This window comes from Lichenostomus cassidix, chromosome 4 (genome assembly GCF_008360975.1).
Source record: "Lichenostomus cassidix isolate B80296 chromosome 4, HeHo_3.0, whole genome shotgun sequence".
NCBI lineage: Eukaryota > Metazoa > Chordata > Aves > Passeriformes > Meliphagidae > Lichenostomus > Lichenostomus cassidix.
Genome location: NC_139484.1, coordinates 60,090,797 through 60,110,129, shown reverse-complemented (window position 1 = coordinate 60,110,129; position 19,333 = coordinate 60,090,797). Strand labels below are relative to the sequence as shown.

Here is a 19,333-nt window from a genome sequence, read left to right as displayed (position 1 = left end):
TTTATATGGGCAGGGAGACAAATTCATTGACAAATTATATACAAATTACTTTCACAAAAGGCTTCATTTCATTTTGTTGTACCCAAAATATTGTAAACAGTTGCAATATCTGTTAAAAGGAAAAGATTCTGAAAAAGTTTCCAAATATTATGAAAATTCAATCAATACTTCAAATTCAAAAAATAACCCGATCCAAAAGGAAAATTGCTTATTCCTTCAGCTCAGTCATCTTAAAAAGAAAAAAAAAGAAAAAAAAAAAGAAAAAACAATCCTTCTACTGTCTTACTAAGCAAAATTTCACAGAACTGATTACTGCAGAGATGTTTTTTTGTCTTCCACTTCTCAAGTAAAAATGTAAAAACAACCCCCATGTGCTCCCAACATCTGGCTAACACACAGCTCTGGAAAAAGCAACAAGTTACTGAGTCACAAGACTTGATGCCCTTGCATTTCTATTGCATTTTGGAAGCTGTAAGATAATTTCTCAGATCACACATCAGACCCCACCAAACACTGATATATGTCATTTCACACTATCATACAACTGACTGCTGGAGCAACTTCAGAATTAGTCTGTTTTAGTCTGTATTACAACGCACATGTTCTCGAGCTCTGCATCATATACCTACAGCTGAAATCATTTACCTCAAAATGCAAGTAGAACTTTTCACCTCATTTTTTTTTCACCTGAATTAATGCATGTAACATTAATTTGATTAAAATACATTCTTTTTTCTTCCCCCAAACAACCTTCTGAATCTATTTGTTTCTAAAGAACCCAGTTAGTAACAACATCTTCTCTTTCTGTATTAGTACACTTTCTTGGATTCCAGCTGTACATCCGTGTGCAGATCTTTAGTGATGCACAAAACATTTCTGATGTGCAAGCATGCCCTCTTCTGGATATTCAGCACCATCATTTCGGCTTAAAATTCCCTAAAATACAGTGAATCCCTCCAGCACTGACTTGCAGAGCCCTGCTTTCATTTGTAAAAACACACCTGGTGAAAACAAACAAAAATAATCCAAACCAATGCAGGATTCCTAAACTACAGGTTTACACACAGCTGTCTTGTTTTCTGTAGTTTAGATTGCTAACGGCACTGTAAATATTGCAGTGACATTACTAAGAGGAAAAGAGTTTTGACCTTTCCTGACATGAAGTGCATCCTTGACTATCCAAATGCTGATTTAATGATGTCATTTTTGTCTCAGCTTTCAGTGCAACAGGCAAACTAAAGTCATTCAGTATTTGCCCAGTTAGAGTAACAATTCAATCCAACTTCTGGTGAGATTCTGGTAGTCATTAAAGAAAATAAATCAGAAAGAGAGAAATCCCATATCTTTGAAAATACAGGTATTTTGCAGTCTCTTCAACAATCAAACACTACAATTATATAATTACTGAAGGATTTTTAACGTGAAAAACAAGAAGTTCTGTAGCCTCCAAGGAGATGCAGATTTTGGATGTGGTTTTCTGAAAGCTCACTAACTGCAGTAGGTCCATGCTCCTCTTATTTTCATTCATTCCCAATAGTTATATAAAGGCATTGGGAATATTTTTCTTTGCATCCAAAAGAATTCAACTCAGAACAATGTTAATCTGGATTGTGCAAATACTGAAAGTAAGATCTAGACACCAAAAGCAATATTGTTATTGGTATAGAATACAATGCATGATAAATTTCTCTCATATTGATATTGACTTGCAGACATGGAAAAACAACAAATTAATGGCCCATAAATGCTAACTTCAGTACAAGGAAAAATTACAAAGGTTATGAATTACACAATATAAACAAGACTGACAGAGGACGTTTTCAGGTGGACAATTAGCTTTAACAGCATCATTTTCAGATACTCTACGTCTGAAATTGAGGCAATGCTTTCCAGCACAGCAAAAGCATTGATGCAGAAGTCATTACTTCTGTAAAAACACATTTGAGAGGAAAAGAAAAAAAGCAACTAATTAATGCAAAATAAAATTAGTTAAATATGAAAACAATTGCAAGAAAATGCAATTTTGGGGGTTTGGTATGCTTTGACTTTGTTTGTTTTTTTTTTTTAAAACCAAGAACCACATTTTGATTTTCTCTGAATACACTAATGAGTAAATGAGTAAATGCTCTTAGAAGGTACCAACAGTACAGTCAGACTTTAGTATGTCTACGTACATTTATGAAGTAGAGCAAGGAAGAATAACAAATACATTTGTCAAGAAAAGCAAGTTTCCTGAGTGAACTTGGAGTCCACTTACTACATAATTTATTCCCAACTATGGCACATGAGAAATTACTATAATATTTTATAGGAAGGCAGTTTGGGTTGTTGGTTAAACACAAGGAAAAAAATCATAAAAATTAAATCCCACATAATCTTGACTCTTATGTCACTTCATTCTATCATGTGCTGGTTTTGCCCTGGTTTTCAGTTTAACAGGCAAACCAAAGCCAAACACTGCAATTATATAATTAATGCAGAATTTTTTAATGTGGAAATGGCAAGGCATTTAAACTTAATGAATTAAGACTGCTATGACCTCAATTTTAATGCTGGAGCAACAGCAGCCCAGGCAGACTAAGCCCTACAGGAACGGAGAAAATCAGGTTTGGATTTACTGCCAGTCCAGAAAATTTCCATGCTAATTTGGTGGGAAGTATCTTGTTAGAAACATCACTCAACCTAATATGCCAATTCAGCCTTAGACTCCATGAACCTCCTGTGATTCATTTACATTTTAACATGACATACAATGCTTTTAGAATGACATAGCATGGTTTGCCTTTAAAGACAAAGAGCACAAAGGAGGCAAAATGTTCTCCAGTCAATACCAGCAAGGAAATTCCAGCAATGTGGCTCAGAAACAGCATTTCCTCCCACAAATATTAGAATGACAGTGTCACAGAATCAGTAAGAGTTGGTGATGAACGAGATAAGGAAAGAGCTGAACCCTGTGAGGCAGGAACTCTCCTTGTCCTTATCAGTGAGCTCAGCTGTGATAACTCCCCTGTCCAGAGCTACCAGGACATTCTCAGGTGGCCTGAAGGTGTTCACTCTGCTGGTTAATGGGCACAATGGGCCCAGCTGACTGATGGGATGGGCAGCTGGATCGACTTACAAGGTCAAATTCTTCTGTATTGTCCCTGATCCACAACATCACAGCATCCAGGTGTCCTTTATCCACAACATCACATCATCCAGGTGTCCTTTATCCACAACATCACAGCATCCAGGTGTCCTTTATCCACAACATCACATCATCCATCTGAAACTCCCCACCCCAGGGGAGGTACCTGGGAGTTCCTACTAACCCTAAGTGAATATAAACCCAACATGGTATGTTAGAGGCATTTCTTCCACCACTTGAGGGGTTTAGTCTGTGACCATCCTTTTGACCAACTGACATCAAAATTGCAGCAACCAAGTCTTGCTGTGGAGCCTATGGGTGGTGAGTTTTCTCTACTCTTATCCTTCTCTTTCTTATGCATTTTTATAAGTGATATTTTTATGCTTTTATATTGCCAGGTTGCTAAAGATAACAATAACCAAAATGCCTACATGTGTTTTCCTCTGCAACTAAGTTGTTCTGAAATAAACTCTATATGTGTGTATTTACAAAAAACACTCATTCAGTGTTGTTTAACTCTAATCCATCCCAAGAGATTTATTAACAAGAACCTGAGTTACCCTCACCTTTTAGAGTGGATTGTGACAGGTAGTTGTAAAGAGCAAAATAACTTCAGTAAATTTCAAAATCTGCTCATGCAAACAGATACAACACCACAGGGCTGTGTAAATGTGCACACACCAGAACCTGAAGTCAGGGCAAAATGTGAGGATATTTGTCAATTCCAAGCCATAAAATCTCATTTTCTCTGAGCTTTTTTTGTTTCTTTCTGATGGCAAAGGCCAGTGTGGCTCTCTGGATCTGACAGGAAAAACACAGCAATCTCTGAATATGGAATTACAAAACCAGGGAATTCAGGAATGAGTAAATCGAAACTAACTTGTGTAATTGTAAATGATGCAGCATTTCTGTATATCTACTGAAAAATAATAGACATGCCTTATGAGGAGGGCCTGACATCATCAAAATAGAAGAGACAGAAGGTTCCTGAAAAGGTGGCTCAAGTCACACTGTGGGTTGCATACTTGGACAGTGATTTATGTACAGCAATGAGCAGTCAAGGCACTCAGGAGGGATGCACAAATGCAAAAAAACCCCTAAACTGGCCAAGAGGCAATGCATAAAACATTTGGTAACATATCCTATCCCTCTAATAACCGCTATTGTGTTTCTACTTATTTATTTCAACTACAGAAAGATAAAACTGCTTATATAACCTGTAAAAGAGCCAGGTGAGTAGTAAAATAGCTCATCTCCAGCTTGAAATACAGTGGAAAGTTTTAAACAAGCCATTGTCCTCTAAAAATTATTCGGCCAGCCAGGAATTTGACAATGGTACCGATGGAAAAACTGCCCTGCTGAGCCAGTCATGCCTGAATCAGTCGAAGCTGCTGCTCCAGCAGTCAATCTCTTGTCACTCATCCCTGATTCCTCATCTCAGGACAGCTCTGGACATTTCTCTGTCTCATAACAGTAATTTACTGCTCACTGTCACCCAGATTAACCTCACACAAGTCAGCTCCAGAGCTGAAACGCACATGCCAATTATTGCTTATCTCTTAAATATGAATTCAGATGAAGCTGTTAAATGTGACAGCTGGCAGTATCTTGAGAGTTTATAGATTTTTCAGTTGCTATCTTGTTTTTCGTTCTCCAATCAAGCACAATAACCAGCTGTCTGCTAAGGACATTTCATCTTCATGTACTGCAGCACTCTGTTTTTCCTTTGAGCGATTCCAATTTTTTACTGATATATGTGTGAGGAGTAGCTGCCAGCAGGCTTGTGCTTTCTCATTTGTTCTTCTGATATTTTGTTATTTCAAGAAATGACATTTTCTTCTCTATAGGAAACAGGAATTAGAGCCTATAGTAACTCCAGAGAGAGCAGATATCAGGGATTGGTAATAACTTTAGAGAACAAGACCTCAAAGAGCAAACATTAAGCAACATTATCCCTGTGATAAAGTAGGGATCCTAGAGCACATTGCATAGGATTGCATCCAGATGGTTCTGGAATATTTCCAGCGAGGGAGAATCCACAATCTCTTTGGGAAATCTATTCCAGTGCTCAGACGTGATCCTCAAATCTAAGTATTAAATCATCAGTAGTAATACAAGGACTTCATAAAGGAGTGGTCATGCCACTAGGACAGAGAAATATTATCTGCTCCAAAAAACAATTATAATTAAAAAAAACCCAAGCTCCCCTGAAACGTTGACAGGGACTGAGAGCACAAGCACTGGATGAGAGGGAAAGGAAAGCAAGAGAATGCAAGTTGGCTTAATAATGAGCCCAAAGGCTTTAGAAGAGAATATCATATTTGAACCAGCTGGGAAATGCCTTTTCAAATGCAGATTTGAATTAATGCCAAGCCAGTATTGGAGTGATTACAGAGGTCTTTAACACTCACGGCTTACTCACTTGTCAAATGCTTTCCAAATTTATCATTGATACACCCCAGCAACACCACATTCAGTCTGTCTCTGGCACTGAATCTGATGATGTCAGAGGGAATTCAAAGCACCCTATTTTAAGGATATTTTTCTAAAGATATAATTTCCTTCCTTTCTTATGTTAATCAGACACCAACACAGCAGCACCCTGAGCCTTGCTAGAAAGGGTGCCCAGTGCTGGGTTGAGTTTGGCAGCATCTTTTTCATCCAGGATTTTAAGAGCTGGAACTCCCAGGGTTCCTGGTGTTTTTGTTCCCTGACAGCCTGCAATTCAAACCATGAAGGATCCAGGAGAGTAAACCAGCAGGAAACTAGACCCCAATCAGAGCTAACTATGCATTAAATAAGGCTTTCATTCAGACAAATGGAAAACAATTGCATGAAGAGCTTCTGTGGAGCTGTATTTAGTTCTTCTCTGTAGGACAGAAGTCTAGAAATGTAATTTTATTTTGAAATAAATGATGGGATTTATCACATATATATAAGAAGCTGAAAAATACTGAAATACCAATTTTCTCTGAGAGACTGAAAAAAAAAAAAGAAAAAAGTCATATGACCCAGCAGACTAAGAACTCTCTTGCCTTTGCTTCCCAAAAGTAACAGATTTTAAAGTTCAGATGAGTTCATGAGAGAAATAATAGATACCATGCTGGGAAAAGATTTTGTCAGTTACTGATAAGACAAATGAAGAAAATGCATATTTCTGGATATACAAAGAATAATTAAACAGTTTACAACTCATCTCCATAGAAGTTCTTGCAGAGAACTCCCAGGGACCTCCCTTGCACAGGGCTTATGTACTGTGAGCAATACAATATACAAAATATATAATTATTCATAGAACTAGTAAAGAGCCTAGCGACTAATTAAAAATGTTACTTGACTGGTAGGAAATGGAGCACATCAACATTTATTCAAGAAGGAAGGAGAAACCAAAATGTATCTTTTATAGCAAATAATACAACTGCAGAATGGGCATTATTTTTACTTCCCTAAGTTGCAATTTGCCCTATCCTTCTTTCTACCAATTTTTTCCGTATTTTTCTTTGGATGCCAACATTTTGAAATAATCTGCTTTTTCTTAAACTCACAGGCCTTTGCCTCAGCTGTTAAAGTTTTGTAAGAAACACCCCTCTGAACCCAAAACATAGGAGTAGATGAATAAAAAGGAGCTATTTTAAGCTGTAGAAGGACTGAACTAACACTGACTGAACAGCACATTGCCAGTACCCTGCACTTCCTTATCTGTGTCCCTTGAACATAAGCACTAAGTATTTATTTTGCTGTATGCTCATTTGATCAACAGTTATCATCCAAAAAATCATCATTTTTCAGGTACCATCACACAGAAAAAAAAACCCTCAAAACACAAATGTCTGATTAATTTCACAGTCTCTAAAGCAAGAGCAGGATTGCAGTGGTTTAAAGCTACTCAAGCAGAAGATGTTAAAGATGTCCATCTTTGCAAATCAACTGTTGATCAGACTTAGAACTGTCATGTTTGATGTGTGTGCCATTCAGTTTTACCCTTTTGAAACTTATGAAAGCTTTTAAAAGCTTTCCAAGTGGAATCTTTCATTATATTGAACATACTTATAATTATTTCAAAGCCAAGAAATCAATTCCCAGGTTTCAAGGAAATAGGTTCAGTACTAAAGCAAATTCTGCCAAGGCAAACCAATGGATGAAATTCAATCCCTCAATAACAGGATCTGCCCACAAGCTGGGAATCTGATCTTCTGTCCTGCCTATGGGGACTCAGTTAATATATCAGAGGAGTCTAAAGATCTTCAGCTTATCCCCTGCCCATATTACATTATAACAGTTGTCATCTCAATGGCTTTTCAGCTTCCCTTGGCAGTATTGATCTGATCTCCAGTATTGATCTGGTCTATGACAATTATAACTGGAGCTTAAGCAACTGAGGCTCAAATGATTTAATGAAGGAAGGAGTTTGGCAATTTGTCCTTTCCTAGAGCAGACATGACATGGAAGTGGGGCTGGAAGCCACAAGATGGAGGATTCAAATACCTCTGAGAGGCAGATTGAGGAGTCTCTGGCTAAAACAAGCACTAGAACTATCTAACCTGGTAGCTTAAAATACCATTTAAAGAACTCCATTGAGACCCCCTAGTTTACCAGCCTGTCCCTAAGTACAAAACCTAAATTTAGGCATATTAATCTGTAAATTCTAAACTGAATCCCATCTTTTGTATTTGCTAAGATCAACCTGGAAATTATCACTCTCAAATTCTACCATCCCAGATGTGGTAAAATCAGAAGTACTGCATTTTATTTAAGGATATATTCAGTTTTTTAAATGTTTACTCAATAGGTGTAAAAATATCTTACTTAAGTTGACTACATTTCAATATAAAGCAGCAAACAAATAAATTACAGTGGTTGTGTAGCTCAAACTAAGAAGGAAAAAAAAGAGAAAAAAAGACACTATTTCAAAAACCATACTGTGGAAACCATAAAAGCAGCTGCTCACACCGTTATGTGTTTAAGTAAAAATGATGATATTAGCAACCTTCAGTGTGGTCATAAATGCCTGCAGGAATTTAAAACTCTCCTCCCTCTGTAAGTGCAGTCAGAAATAAAATAAGAATGTTTCTGGTCCAAGGGCAAATCACATCATTCCCAAAACTCTGTGTATTCAAAAAGATGCACCACAGTAAAATAAGAAACCACCATTCATCAGTTCCCAAAAGTTTTTTTGAAAGGCCTTTAAGGATTGCACCAGCAAGGATTCTACAAAGCAAGATTTTGTAAGGAGAAACCAGCAAGTTCTTTTACATCGCAGTTACTTAGTATCACCTGTTACTTAATACTCTCATTTTTACAACTTCTAACCCATAACACAGCAGCACAAACTTCCCCTTCATTCAAGCTTTCTCGAGAACCTGTCAACCATCACTTCAGAAAAACTAAGAAGCTAATAATGATTTTTGATTCTGCACCATCAAACAGCTACTCCTTGAGGTGACTCTATTATATGGAAGAGTATCTTTGAAAAGCAACATTTAAGTCTGAGATGTAAAATGAAATTATTAAAGGATTGAAGTTTGCATTGATACTGAATTGCACCACTTTAACAACTGTCACAATTACCAATGAAAATAGCAATATTAAAGGTCTATCCTCAAACAGTCTCTTCAGTGCTATATTGATGATTCCGGAAAAATAGGTTGAAAATGTGCAATCTGATACTCTGGGAGCAACCAAAGATGAGAAACAACAAAGTACAGGATGCTCAGTTTGATACCTTTTAGCAAACATTTTCATTTTAAAAGAGGTTATTAATGTTGCTTTGGACTTTTTCCCACATCCTCCAAAGGACATGGCAATAGAATATCTGAGTTTTAATACACAGTGTCGGGTGAGAGAATTTTCTGGGATCAGCAGTGCAGAACAAAGGTTATGCGCTGCCAGTAAACACCACATTGAACAATTCAACACCTCTGGAAACTCCACTCAGAGAGCTGTTTTTAAGATTGTGTGAACAGCACTACTGCTGAACTCACTACTTGCATGGCAACTGAGAATTTCATAGCTGCATCAGCAAGTGAAACTTCAGTGGTTTAACCCACACACCAGAGTCAACCTCTTATGAATATCTATAGGTAACATCCCAGAAATCAAACACAATGACCACCCCACAAGGGCAAGCGTGTTGAAAGTCAACTGTATTCATCTTCAATGAGAAAATAACTCTTGGGCCATTTTGCATTTGCATTACTCACCGTTGTAATTTCAAAAAGTATTCTACCTCCATAGGAATACTTGCTGCTATTTATTACTTAAGAATAAATTATTTTATAAATTATAAATTTATAAATTATTAATTTATAAATTATAAATTATTTGCATTATTTTAATGCAAAATTCATGGGGAGCACAGAGTTCTTTGACAGGTACTGATGCCTGATGGTTTTTGTCTTTTCTCTTTATACCCTTTTTATACCCTTTCCCTTTCCTTGTACCTTTCACAAACACTCCCTGTACCTTAGCCCTACAAGTCTATAACCCTTGTACTCTGATATTTAGCTTAGCTGGGGTTCTCTGGGGGAAGACGAAACATCCCTACTATCTCAAAACTAGAGGCTCCAACCTTGGACAGAGCCTCCTCTCTGGAACATGTTTTTGTAAACGAGGCTGTAGTCTCATTTGGGGTGGGTAATTAGAATAAGGGGACAATTACTTCATTTGTTAAGTTTCTTATTGGGGGATTTTAGGTAGATATGCTAATTTGTGAGGTCCATAAAATTGTATACGCGTTGTAAATGAGGTGTGCTCCTCTGCGTGTTTCCACCTTTGACAAGGGTGCACCTGGGATCCTGTTAAAACCAAGGTAAAACCCTTTTTTCCCTACACTGCTGTGTCTGCCACTTATTTTTACCAGCTTTTAAGGCAACAGTACAACACCAGCCTTGTGACCTTCTGATTGTAACAAACTCCCGTCAAACGCTTGCAACGCATTAAAAACCTCAGTAACTCCAACAGCATCACCTTTGCACTCGGCATAAAGAAATACTAATATTTTTGAGAAATACGAAAGCGGCATCAGCAGCCCCAGGGAGGCCGAGGCACTGAGCAGGACTTACGTTGTTCATGTACTCGGAGAGCAGGTCCTGCAGCGCCTGGCGCACGGCGTTGCACTCGGCCACGATGCGCTCGCGGCGGTCGTCGCGCGTGCACGAGGAGTCGGCCATGAGCGCCGCGCCGCTGATGATGCTCTCCAGCCGCTCCTCCAGCGACGGCCGGAACCGCGCCTCGCTGAACGTCATCGGGTCCAGGATGATCTTGTTCTGCAGGGAAAACGGGAAAATGGTGAGCGCTCGCGGGTCTTTGGTGGATTTGAGGTGTTGCTTATTGCAGCGCCTTCCCTGAGGTTTTTCAGTCTTTCCTGCAAGTAAGTTGTCATGGAATACCAGCCTGGAAAGGACCCTGGGGATCGCCAAAACTTTCTTTGAAAAGTTATCTACCAAATTCCTGAAAAAGTAAATATTAGATAGATCTATGTTTAAAAAATAAATAATTCACAAACTTGTTGCCCAGAGAAGCTGTGGCTGCCCCTGGATCCCTGTAGTGTCCAAGGTCAGTTTGGACAGGGCTTGGAGCAAGCTGGGATAGTGGAAGGTGTCCCTGCCATGGCACGGGGTAGAATGAGATGATCTTTAAGGTCCCTTCCAACCCAAACCACCCTGTGATTCTAAACCCCTTATTATTCCCCAAATGTTCTGAAAATTTCCTGTCTGTTCAAGAAACTCATACGTAAGGTGTAAATTTTTTATTCCTGAAGATAGAATGGAATATTCTCAGTTAATAATATCATTTTCATTATTTTATCAGCAGCCTACACTGCTGAAATGTTACTGTATTACCTCAATATTGCATGAATTAAAAAAATTGAGGAAGCTAAGACTGCAAAAAAAACATTAATAGTTAATGACACTTAGACAAAAATATGAAATATCTCTGATTTCCATTCTGTAGAGCATTTTTTAAAAGCTTTTTTTGTTTTTTAATCGGGAAAATTGTGCTGCATTATTTAAGTAAAAACAGAGCACTACATGAAGACAGTCTAGAAACATCTTGAATTTGTTAAGTAGTCTACTGGTTAGCAAAATATCCTTATTGCCCTAGAAAAATAATTGTTTTTCAAAGACTGTTTTCTAATAAAGAACAGTTAATTCTTAGTTTCTGATCACTGCTAAACACTTGTGTACTGTATCTATCAAATTTACTACGAAATATCAAGTAGGTTTAAACCACATTGATTCTACTGTTCTCAGTGTAAAACCTGATGTAAAGTTATGAGTTTCAAGTCAGTGCTGGATTATATTTTACTATGCTTTTCTCCTTCTGCAGTTCAAGGTAAGAAATACAAAAGCAATAATCAGTTCCTTCCACTCTTAGGAACATTTACAACACCATGTGATTCAGGAACCTTTTGTTGAAATCACACAAAGAAATTTTCTAATTGTATATGGACTAAAAATGTTCTGTAAGCTGTGCATTTGTTATTTGAGCTTTAGAAGAAAAAAATAATGAAATAGGAATGCAAAATGTAAAAGCATTCTGATTGTTAATAATCACACCTACTTTACTGAGCGTAAGATTTGTTAATGAACCATTTTAATTTTTACAATGTTCTGATAACTTTATGATTAGTCTATTTCTTTTAATATTCAAGAGCAATCAGCAAGTACAAGCCAAATGATACAAGTAATTTGAAAAAAAAAACCACAAGAAAGCCAATACAGTGTATTAAAATGTAAATTAGAATTTAGGAATATAATACATAACTAACGTGTGTCTTTAGCACTGAAAATTCTGTCTGTTTATTATCAATCACAAAATGCTCAAATGGATTTGAGGCTAAAACCTGATTGGATGTGAATATTTTCTTTCTTTCAGCAGGACAAGGCTCTCAGGAAAGATCCTATTTCTCAGTAAAACTCCCAATTCACACACAAACCCTGTAACTCTCATTACTATATGGAGAAACCTATAACCTCACTGAATCCTCGTCAGTTAAATATTAATAAACACAAGGAATTTATGAAAATCCATTATTTAATAAGATGATAAATAGAAGAATTTATACTAGATAATGTATTGCTCCAGCTCCAGGAACTGCTGACTTAGCAGAAAAAAATGCTGCATTAGCCAGAATGTGCAATAATGTCTCATATGTATCTTCTGGGGTCTGTGTTTCACAGCAGTAAGCAGAGCAGTTTTACAAGCACCTAAATTAGAAATGACTTCTCCAAGAGCTAGGCCTGTGCATATTTATGTAATGGGGCTTTTGAGCCAAAGGATAATGCTCAGGATTTTCAGGAATCAACTGTATCAATTCATTTTCACAACCTCATATTTCACATGGCAGTAGCAAGACTGTAATTGCACCAAATAAACTATATAAGCAACTTATGGAATTAGCAAGAAAAAAATAGAAAAAAAAAATAGCTGCATGTTTCAGATTCCTAACCAATCCTTCCAGAAATGCTTCCCTTTTCTTCCTCTTCCTCGCAGCCATAGCTGTAAGGTTCTCTACATCTCTCAGCAAGTCATGAATCACTTTTTTCTTCTTGGATGTTCTGGAAGACCCTGCACTCATTTTCTGTGAGACCCAAGGACCCACCTAGAATATGGAAATATGCGTGTGCACCCCCTTATGTATTTGCATATGCAAATGCAGGGTCCTGCACCTGGGGAGGAACAACCCCAGACACAGGCTGGGGGTGACCTGATGGAGCAGCTCTGGGGAGAAGGATCTGGAAGTGCTGGTGGACAACAAGCTGTTCATGTCCAGCAGTGTGTCCTTGTGCTAGTAAGGCCAGTGGGATCCTGGGACTTACTAGAGAAATGCAGCAGATCAGGGAGGTGGTCTTACCCTCAATTCAGCCCTGGAGAACTGTGTGCAGTTCTGGGCTCCTCAGGACAGGAGGGAGATGGAGCTCCTGGAGCAGGGCCAGCACAAGCTGTAAAGCTGGTCAAGGATCTGGAGCATCCCTGATGAGGAAAGGCTAAGCAAGCTGTTCAGCCTCAAGAGGATCCACAGCTGAGCAGAGCCCTCATCCCTGTCTGTCCCTGTCTGCAGGGAGGGCTCAGAGCAGGGCCCAGCAATGGCACAGGAGGAACTGAGTGCAGAAGTTCCACCTGAACATGAGGAAGAATATCTTTACTGAGACCACTGAACAGACTTCCCAGAGAAGCTGTGGGGTCTCCTCACTGGGGATATTCCAGAGCTGCCTGGACACAATGCTGTGCCCTGTGCTCTGGGATGACCCTGCTGGAGCAGGAAGGTTGGACCAGATGATCCACTGTGATCCCTTCCAGTCTGACCCATTTGGGATTCTGGGCATATTTCCATCCTTTTAGAGCCTTGAAGATGAACAAACTACAAATCCCAGTATCTCTTGATCATTGAAACCCAACTCACTGTTTCACAAGCAGGTATGTCACACTCCACAAATAAAGTCAGAAACTTCTGTACAGACTACATACAAATACCATTTGGATTTCAAATAACAAATTGTGTAATATAGAGGGTGTATAATAAATCCAAGATAGCTTTTCTCACTCAAAACTGTAAAAAAGGAATATATTTCTGTGCTATTTCTAAATGAGGCGAGATCTTTTTGATGATCAAAGCTTAGCTTATGAAAAATAAAAGGCACTCAGTAATTATTCATCAATATCCCGTGATTTTTTTATTTTTAATTAATTTCTAGGCCTAAACACTATTAAATATTTGTTTGGGGTACCTGTTAATGACAATTCAGGATCTCAGAGTAATTTAGGTGGGAACAAACTCCTGAAGGTTATATTTTAAATGCCTCCATGAAACACTTTAACATCAATCCAGGTTGCTCAAGGCTTCATCCAGCCAAGATGAGAATTCCACCCCTGGAGCTTTTCCAGACCTCATTGCCTATTGTTTGAGTGCCTGATCACCTTCATGGGTGATCATGGGTGACTTTTCCCTTCCCAACAGTCAGACAGAATTTTCTTAGAATCACCTGATGCTGGTTGCTTCTCCTCCCAATACCATGAACCTCAGTTTTGCTTAAAATGTGACAAATAATGGTGTAGTTACTTTCTGATGTGTTGTAATGATAGTCTAGATGTTTATTTTAAACTCTCTCTCAAATATCTCATAAGGAAAACGGGTTTTAGAGTTTTGGGAAAAAGGAGACTGGGGATGAGAACCAGCTCCATGACAGCTCCTGATGTTCAGTTACCGAAGAGACACAATTTTTTGTTTACAAAAGGTGTTACTTCTTTCCAAAGAAAGCTGGTATCAAAACTGAACTTCAGAGTATGTTATTGACACCTGTAACTCTTACACATATATTAACATGAAAAGAATGTCTTCTTGGAAAGAAGAAGGAAATAATAGTTGGCAGGAAATCAGGCTACATAAATTTCTTTAAAAATTGCAATTTCCCGTCACTTCTTAAAAGCCAGTTAATGAACGATGCATGTAAATGAACTGAAACATTTTATATTTCTAATTAGTTAACTAACATTAGAGCCATAAATCAGGGACTGATACTGTAATTAAGTCCTTATAATTAGTGTTTCAAACCTCTTAACAAATGTAGACAGATTACAGTAAACATACATAATTTTTGGCTGCCGTTGCTGAAACAAAATCCAAGAAAATTAATTTTACTATAATTGAAGACTTGTTTAAAAACTTGTTAAAAGTTGTGATAAAATCTTCTCTGTATATAGTAAACTATTTTCTCTTCAGCTCATTAAATTATATCAAGGTGTGTTTTCAGAGAAGTTGCAATGTTTTAATAATTATTGAAGACTTTCAGAAAATAGTCCTCTTCATACTAATTACTGCTGAAAGTCAATGTTCTCTCATTCAGAAAGCAATAAACTATCTCAAACACTAATAAACTACAGGATGCCACTTCTGAAATTTAAAATATTGGATAAATTATTCATACTTCAACTGAAAATACTGAAAATAGCTATATATTCTACATAAATGTATGGTAGAATCAGAGAGCATATAATTATTGAAACTTTATGACATTTATTTGGATTAGAATCTCATTTTCAACCATACCAAAAAAAACTTTGCAGTCATCATTAAAAATACAATGCAAAGGAAAAGCAAGACATTAAATTAATAATTTAAAACAATTTCCCAACTCCAAAAGAGCTGGAATTTCTCTATCATTGCCTGCATTTTCCAATTAAATTACTTCATTATTATGTGCAATTGCCTTACTGCTCATGAACAATCTGCTCATCTGCTGAAAGTCTTCAGGAATGTAGAAAGTCCTAAGGAAATTTCAGCAGCTTCTTCAGAACCTCTGCCCTGTTTATTTGTTAAACACATATTAATTCATCTATTTAGAATGTGAAACCTTCAGGGCAGAGACCATTTCCTAACATGATTCTTAATTACTTAGCATCACATAATCACAGAACGGTTGGAAAAGACCTTTAAGATTATCAAGTCCAACCATCAACCTACTACCACCACCACCACTATGTTCACCACTACATTGTGTCCCCAAGTGCCACATCCACAGGGTTTTTAACACTTCCAGAGACAGGGAATACACAACTGCCTTAGCACAAGGAAAATCTGATTTTCAAGGTAAATGCCTCTGCAAAGTGTGACAGATATTTTAGATAAATAATGCCCCAATCATGAGACAGCAGGAAAAACTGCCTTTGTGTACAAGGCAGCACATGATATACTGAGAGACCCAATTCTTCTGAGTAACTTGGAGACAAGAGTGTATAAATAAGAGTGTTTGATGTATTTCTTTGTCAGGAGTGTCTGCACTACTGCGAAAACAAATGCTGTGTGCTTGCAGGTTTGGTTTCAGTACCTTTGTCTGTGTCTCCTGCAGTGCTAACAAGGCTGTTGAGCTCCTGTTTAGCAATAAATCAAATGTTTCTATCTGCCACAGTGCTGCATTACAGACACACCATACAGTGGAATTTGAGGGAACAAGGAGAGTGTGACAGTGCAATGCTACACTGCAGCTTCCATTGAGCTGCTCTGGAGTGATGAAACAACAGAGAAATAATTCAGAAGGAGCTCCAGGAGAGCTGGACAGGGACTTTGGACAAGGGATGGAGTGCCAGGACAGGGGGAATGGCTTCCTACTGCCAGAGGGCAGGGTTAGATGGGATATTGGGAATTTTAAATTCTTTACTGTGAGGGTGTCAGTGGCTGCCCCATCCCTGGAAGTGTCCAAGGCCAGGTTGGACAGGGCTTGGAGCAAACTGGGATAGTGGGAAGTGTCCCTGCCCATGGCAGGGAGTGGAATGAGATGGTCTTTAAGGTCCTTTCCAACCCAAACCATGCTGTGATTCTCTGGTCTTTCCCTCTGGGACACCAGACTGGATGCATCCACAGCAGCTTGGTGAACATCTCACCCAGGCAGAAGTGCAGAACCATGAGCAGAAGAACAGCCCCCACTTTCCCAGCCCCCTCTCCTGACTGCTCTCTAAATGTAAATGGAGATACTGCTTCCCTGAAATAGTGGTGGTGTTCACTTCTCACATACCTAAGCTATAGGAGCATCTGAGAGGTGCTAAATAAACGGGAAAAATAGTAGCAAGTGTAGTCTAATTAGAACATTTCACATAATGTACTTTCTGAGCCGTTATATGTAACCTGAAAAAATATTTAATATGTTTTTGATTTAGAATTCCAGATATTCATACTTGCTTTAAGAAGAAAATAAGGAACCTGCAATATTTTGAATAACAATGCAGTAATTGTACTGCTACAGAAAATGTATTTCCTCATAGAAATGGTAATTGGGTTTTTAAAGCTTGTTTCTTTTCTGTGTTTTTAGTATCTCTAACAAATTTGTGTGGATGAGGGTTCACTACAAAAATTCCTTAGCAAATAGACTACTACAAACTCTATAAACCCTACTATAAACAGGTTAAATGTATTTGTCAGGGAAGCATAGGCAGCAGTTGGTGTGCTGGCAAAAGGCTTTTTCTACCACCAAAAGAAGTGGTAATAAAGTACTGTGGTTAAACTACAATGAGTACTTTTGATCACTAAATCTTTCCACAATACTAATTTACTATACAAGAGCATTTCAGGGGGAAAAAAATATACAGATATAAAAAAAAAATAAATCCAGAAGCCCACTAGATGGTGCTCAAACACAGCAAATACAGCTCAGCAGAACGATTCCCACTGCCAAAGGGGAGTGAAAGGCAAGGAGATCCTCATCCATAGTTACCCAGGATGCTTCTCTTTGCAGAGGTCACATTTTTGCTGTGCATTTGCTACCAAAATCCTGACATTGCCAGCGCTGTCCCTTTGTACTCTGGAGCTGACCTGTCCACAGCAATATATAAACAAGCCCATAAATACAGAGAAGAACTTGTAATGGGCAGTAAAGTGCAGCAAAAACTGAAAGGAAAAAGCTTGTTTGGCCCCTCAGCATCAACAGAACTGCAACAATTTACTCTGATTTTACCTTATTTGAAAGATCAGTTCAGCATCCTCAAACACGTCTGCAAACAGGCGAAGTTTTTGGGTTTAACGTAAAATGCAACATATTCCTGTTGCTAATTATTCTCTTAATATACAAAGGATTACCAGCTTGATGTTTCCCCACTCAGGGAAAATTTGAGGAGTGCAGAAAGTGAGTAATATCTCACTACTGCATTCAAGTTTTGGAAACTCTGGCTGCCTTCACACAGGAAATGGTTGGCTTGACACTATTCCAGTGTTAAAGCCACTTCAGCTGCAGGGGGAAAAAATCCAACCTAGATTTTGTGGCCCCAATGCAAGAAAGTTAGGGACTTGGGGAAATAAACCTAGATGAGACCCACACAGCTGATCAGAGGGCTGGAGCCCCTTGCTCTGAAGCCAGGCTGGGAGAGCTGGGGGTGTTCAGCATGGAGAATACAAGGCTCCAGGGAGAGCTCAGAGTCCCTGCTAGTGCCTGAAGGAGCTCCAGGAGAGCTGGAGAGGTACTTTGGACAAGGGATGGAGGGACAGGACAAGGGGGCAGGCCAGGTTGGACAGGGCTTGGAGCAACCTGGGATAGTGGAAGGTGCCTCTGCCCATGGCAGGGGGTGAAACTAGATGATCTTTAATGTCCCTTCCAACCCAAACCATTCTGAGATTCTACAGCATTTCATTCAAATCCATCCATGAGGTTATCTGAATTTGCAGCACACTCTCCCCAGTGAATTCCTAGCTAAATTCAATATAGAACTGCTATTATACAGAAATTGCCATTTGCCTTGGCTAGAGCTACTCGAGCTCAACAAGTCTGGTTCCAAATTGCTGTGGGATGTACAGTAACATTTTTACAATTGTTTCTTATGAATTTCAGTGGTGAAACAAACACATTTCAATTCTTCTTTCGAAGCTCACATTCTGTCCTTTTCTCTGCAGAATCACAAATCACTTCTCTGAAGAACATATTTACAAGCAAATTGCAATTTCATAAAAGTTCTGCAAAAATCCATTCTCGGCTCATCTAGTAGGTACTCGTCCAAAAAGGAACATTTTAAAGGTAGTTACTTTATGATATGACATTTCTTCTGTCCGCTATGTTTCTGCCACATTTTGACAGCTCTTAATTGTAATACCAAAAAAAAAGAGCAGTCTGTTATTGCTATACCCAGATACTTTTTTTTTCCGTTTTCTCTGCAATGTTTTCCCCTCATTACACACTTATTAGATCTTTCACTCCATTTAAGGTGCACTGCATTCTCTAGCCATGCAAAATATTCCTGAAGGAGCATTAATATATTCACAGAATATGTTATGATACCCAATTTATTAATTATGAGCTGCATTTAACAGCCTGGAGGACAGTGACCAGTGTCATCAGACACTTTCTTTCTCATCAAATGTAATCATCTCCCAAATGGTTGACTTGCTCTGTTCAAAAATTCATTAAAGATTGAGTTGCTCTGCCTGTAATTTTTCAGTTTAAATGCTGCTCATAACAAAAAATATTACAATTTCAGTACCTTGGGACCTATCCCAAATACATAAATACCTCAAGTACTAAAAATCATTTTAACCATCTCTTTCAATTTTCAACCATACCAAATCATAGAACCATGCCTGAGTTGGAAGAGACCCACAAGATCAACCAGTCCAACCCCAGGCCTTTCCCAGGACACACCAAGAACCTCACCCTGTGCCTAAGAGTGTTGTCCAAATGTTTGAAATACTTGAAGTCTGTCAGGTTTGGTGCTGTGACCACTTCCCTT

General features: G+C 38.4%; 1 protein-coding gene across 2 annotated transcripts in view; it reads right to left on the bottom strand.

Annotated features, from left to right (window-relative positions):
• Window positions 1–19,333, bottom strand: part of CTNNA2 (catenin alpha 2) — a 448,404-nt gene that overhangs the window by 310,870 nt on the left and 118,201 nt on the right. For both annotated transcript variants that reach the window (XM_085059503.1, XM_085059504.1), the window contains exon 7: window positions 10,189–10,392. In XM_085059503.1, the coding sequence (XP_084915629.1) occupies window positions 10,189–10,392 (204 nt within the window). The remainder of the gene's footprint in view (window positions 1–10,188; window positions 10,393–19,333) is intronic.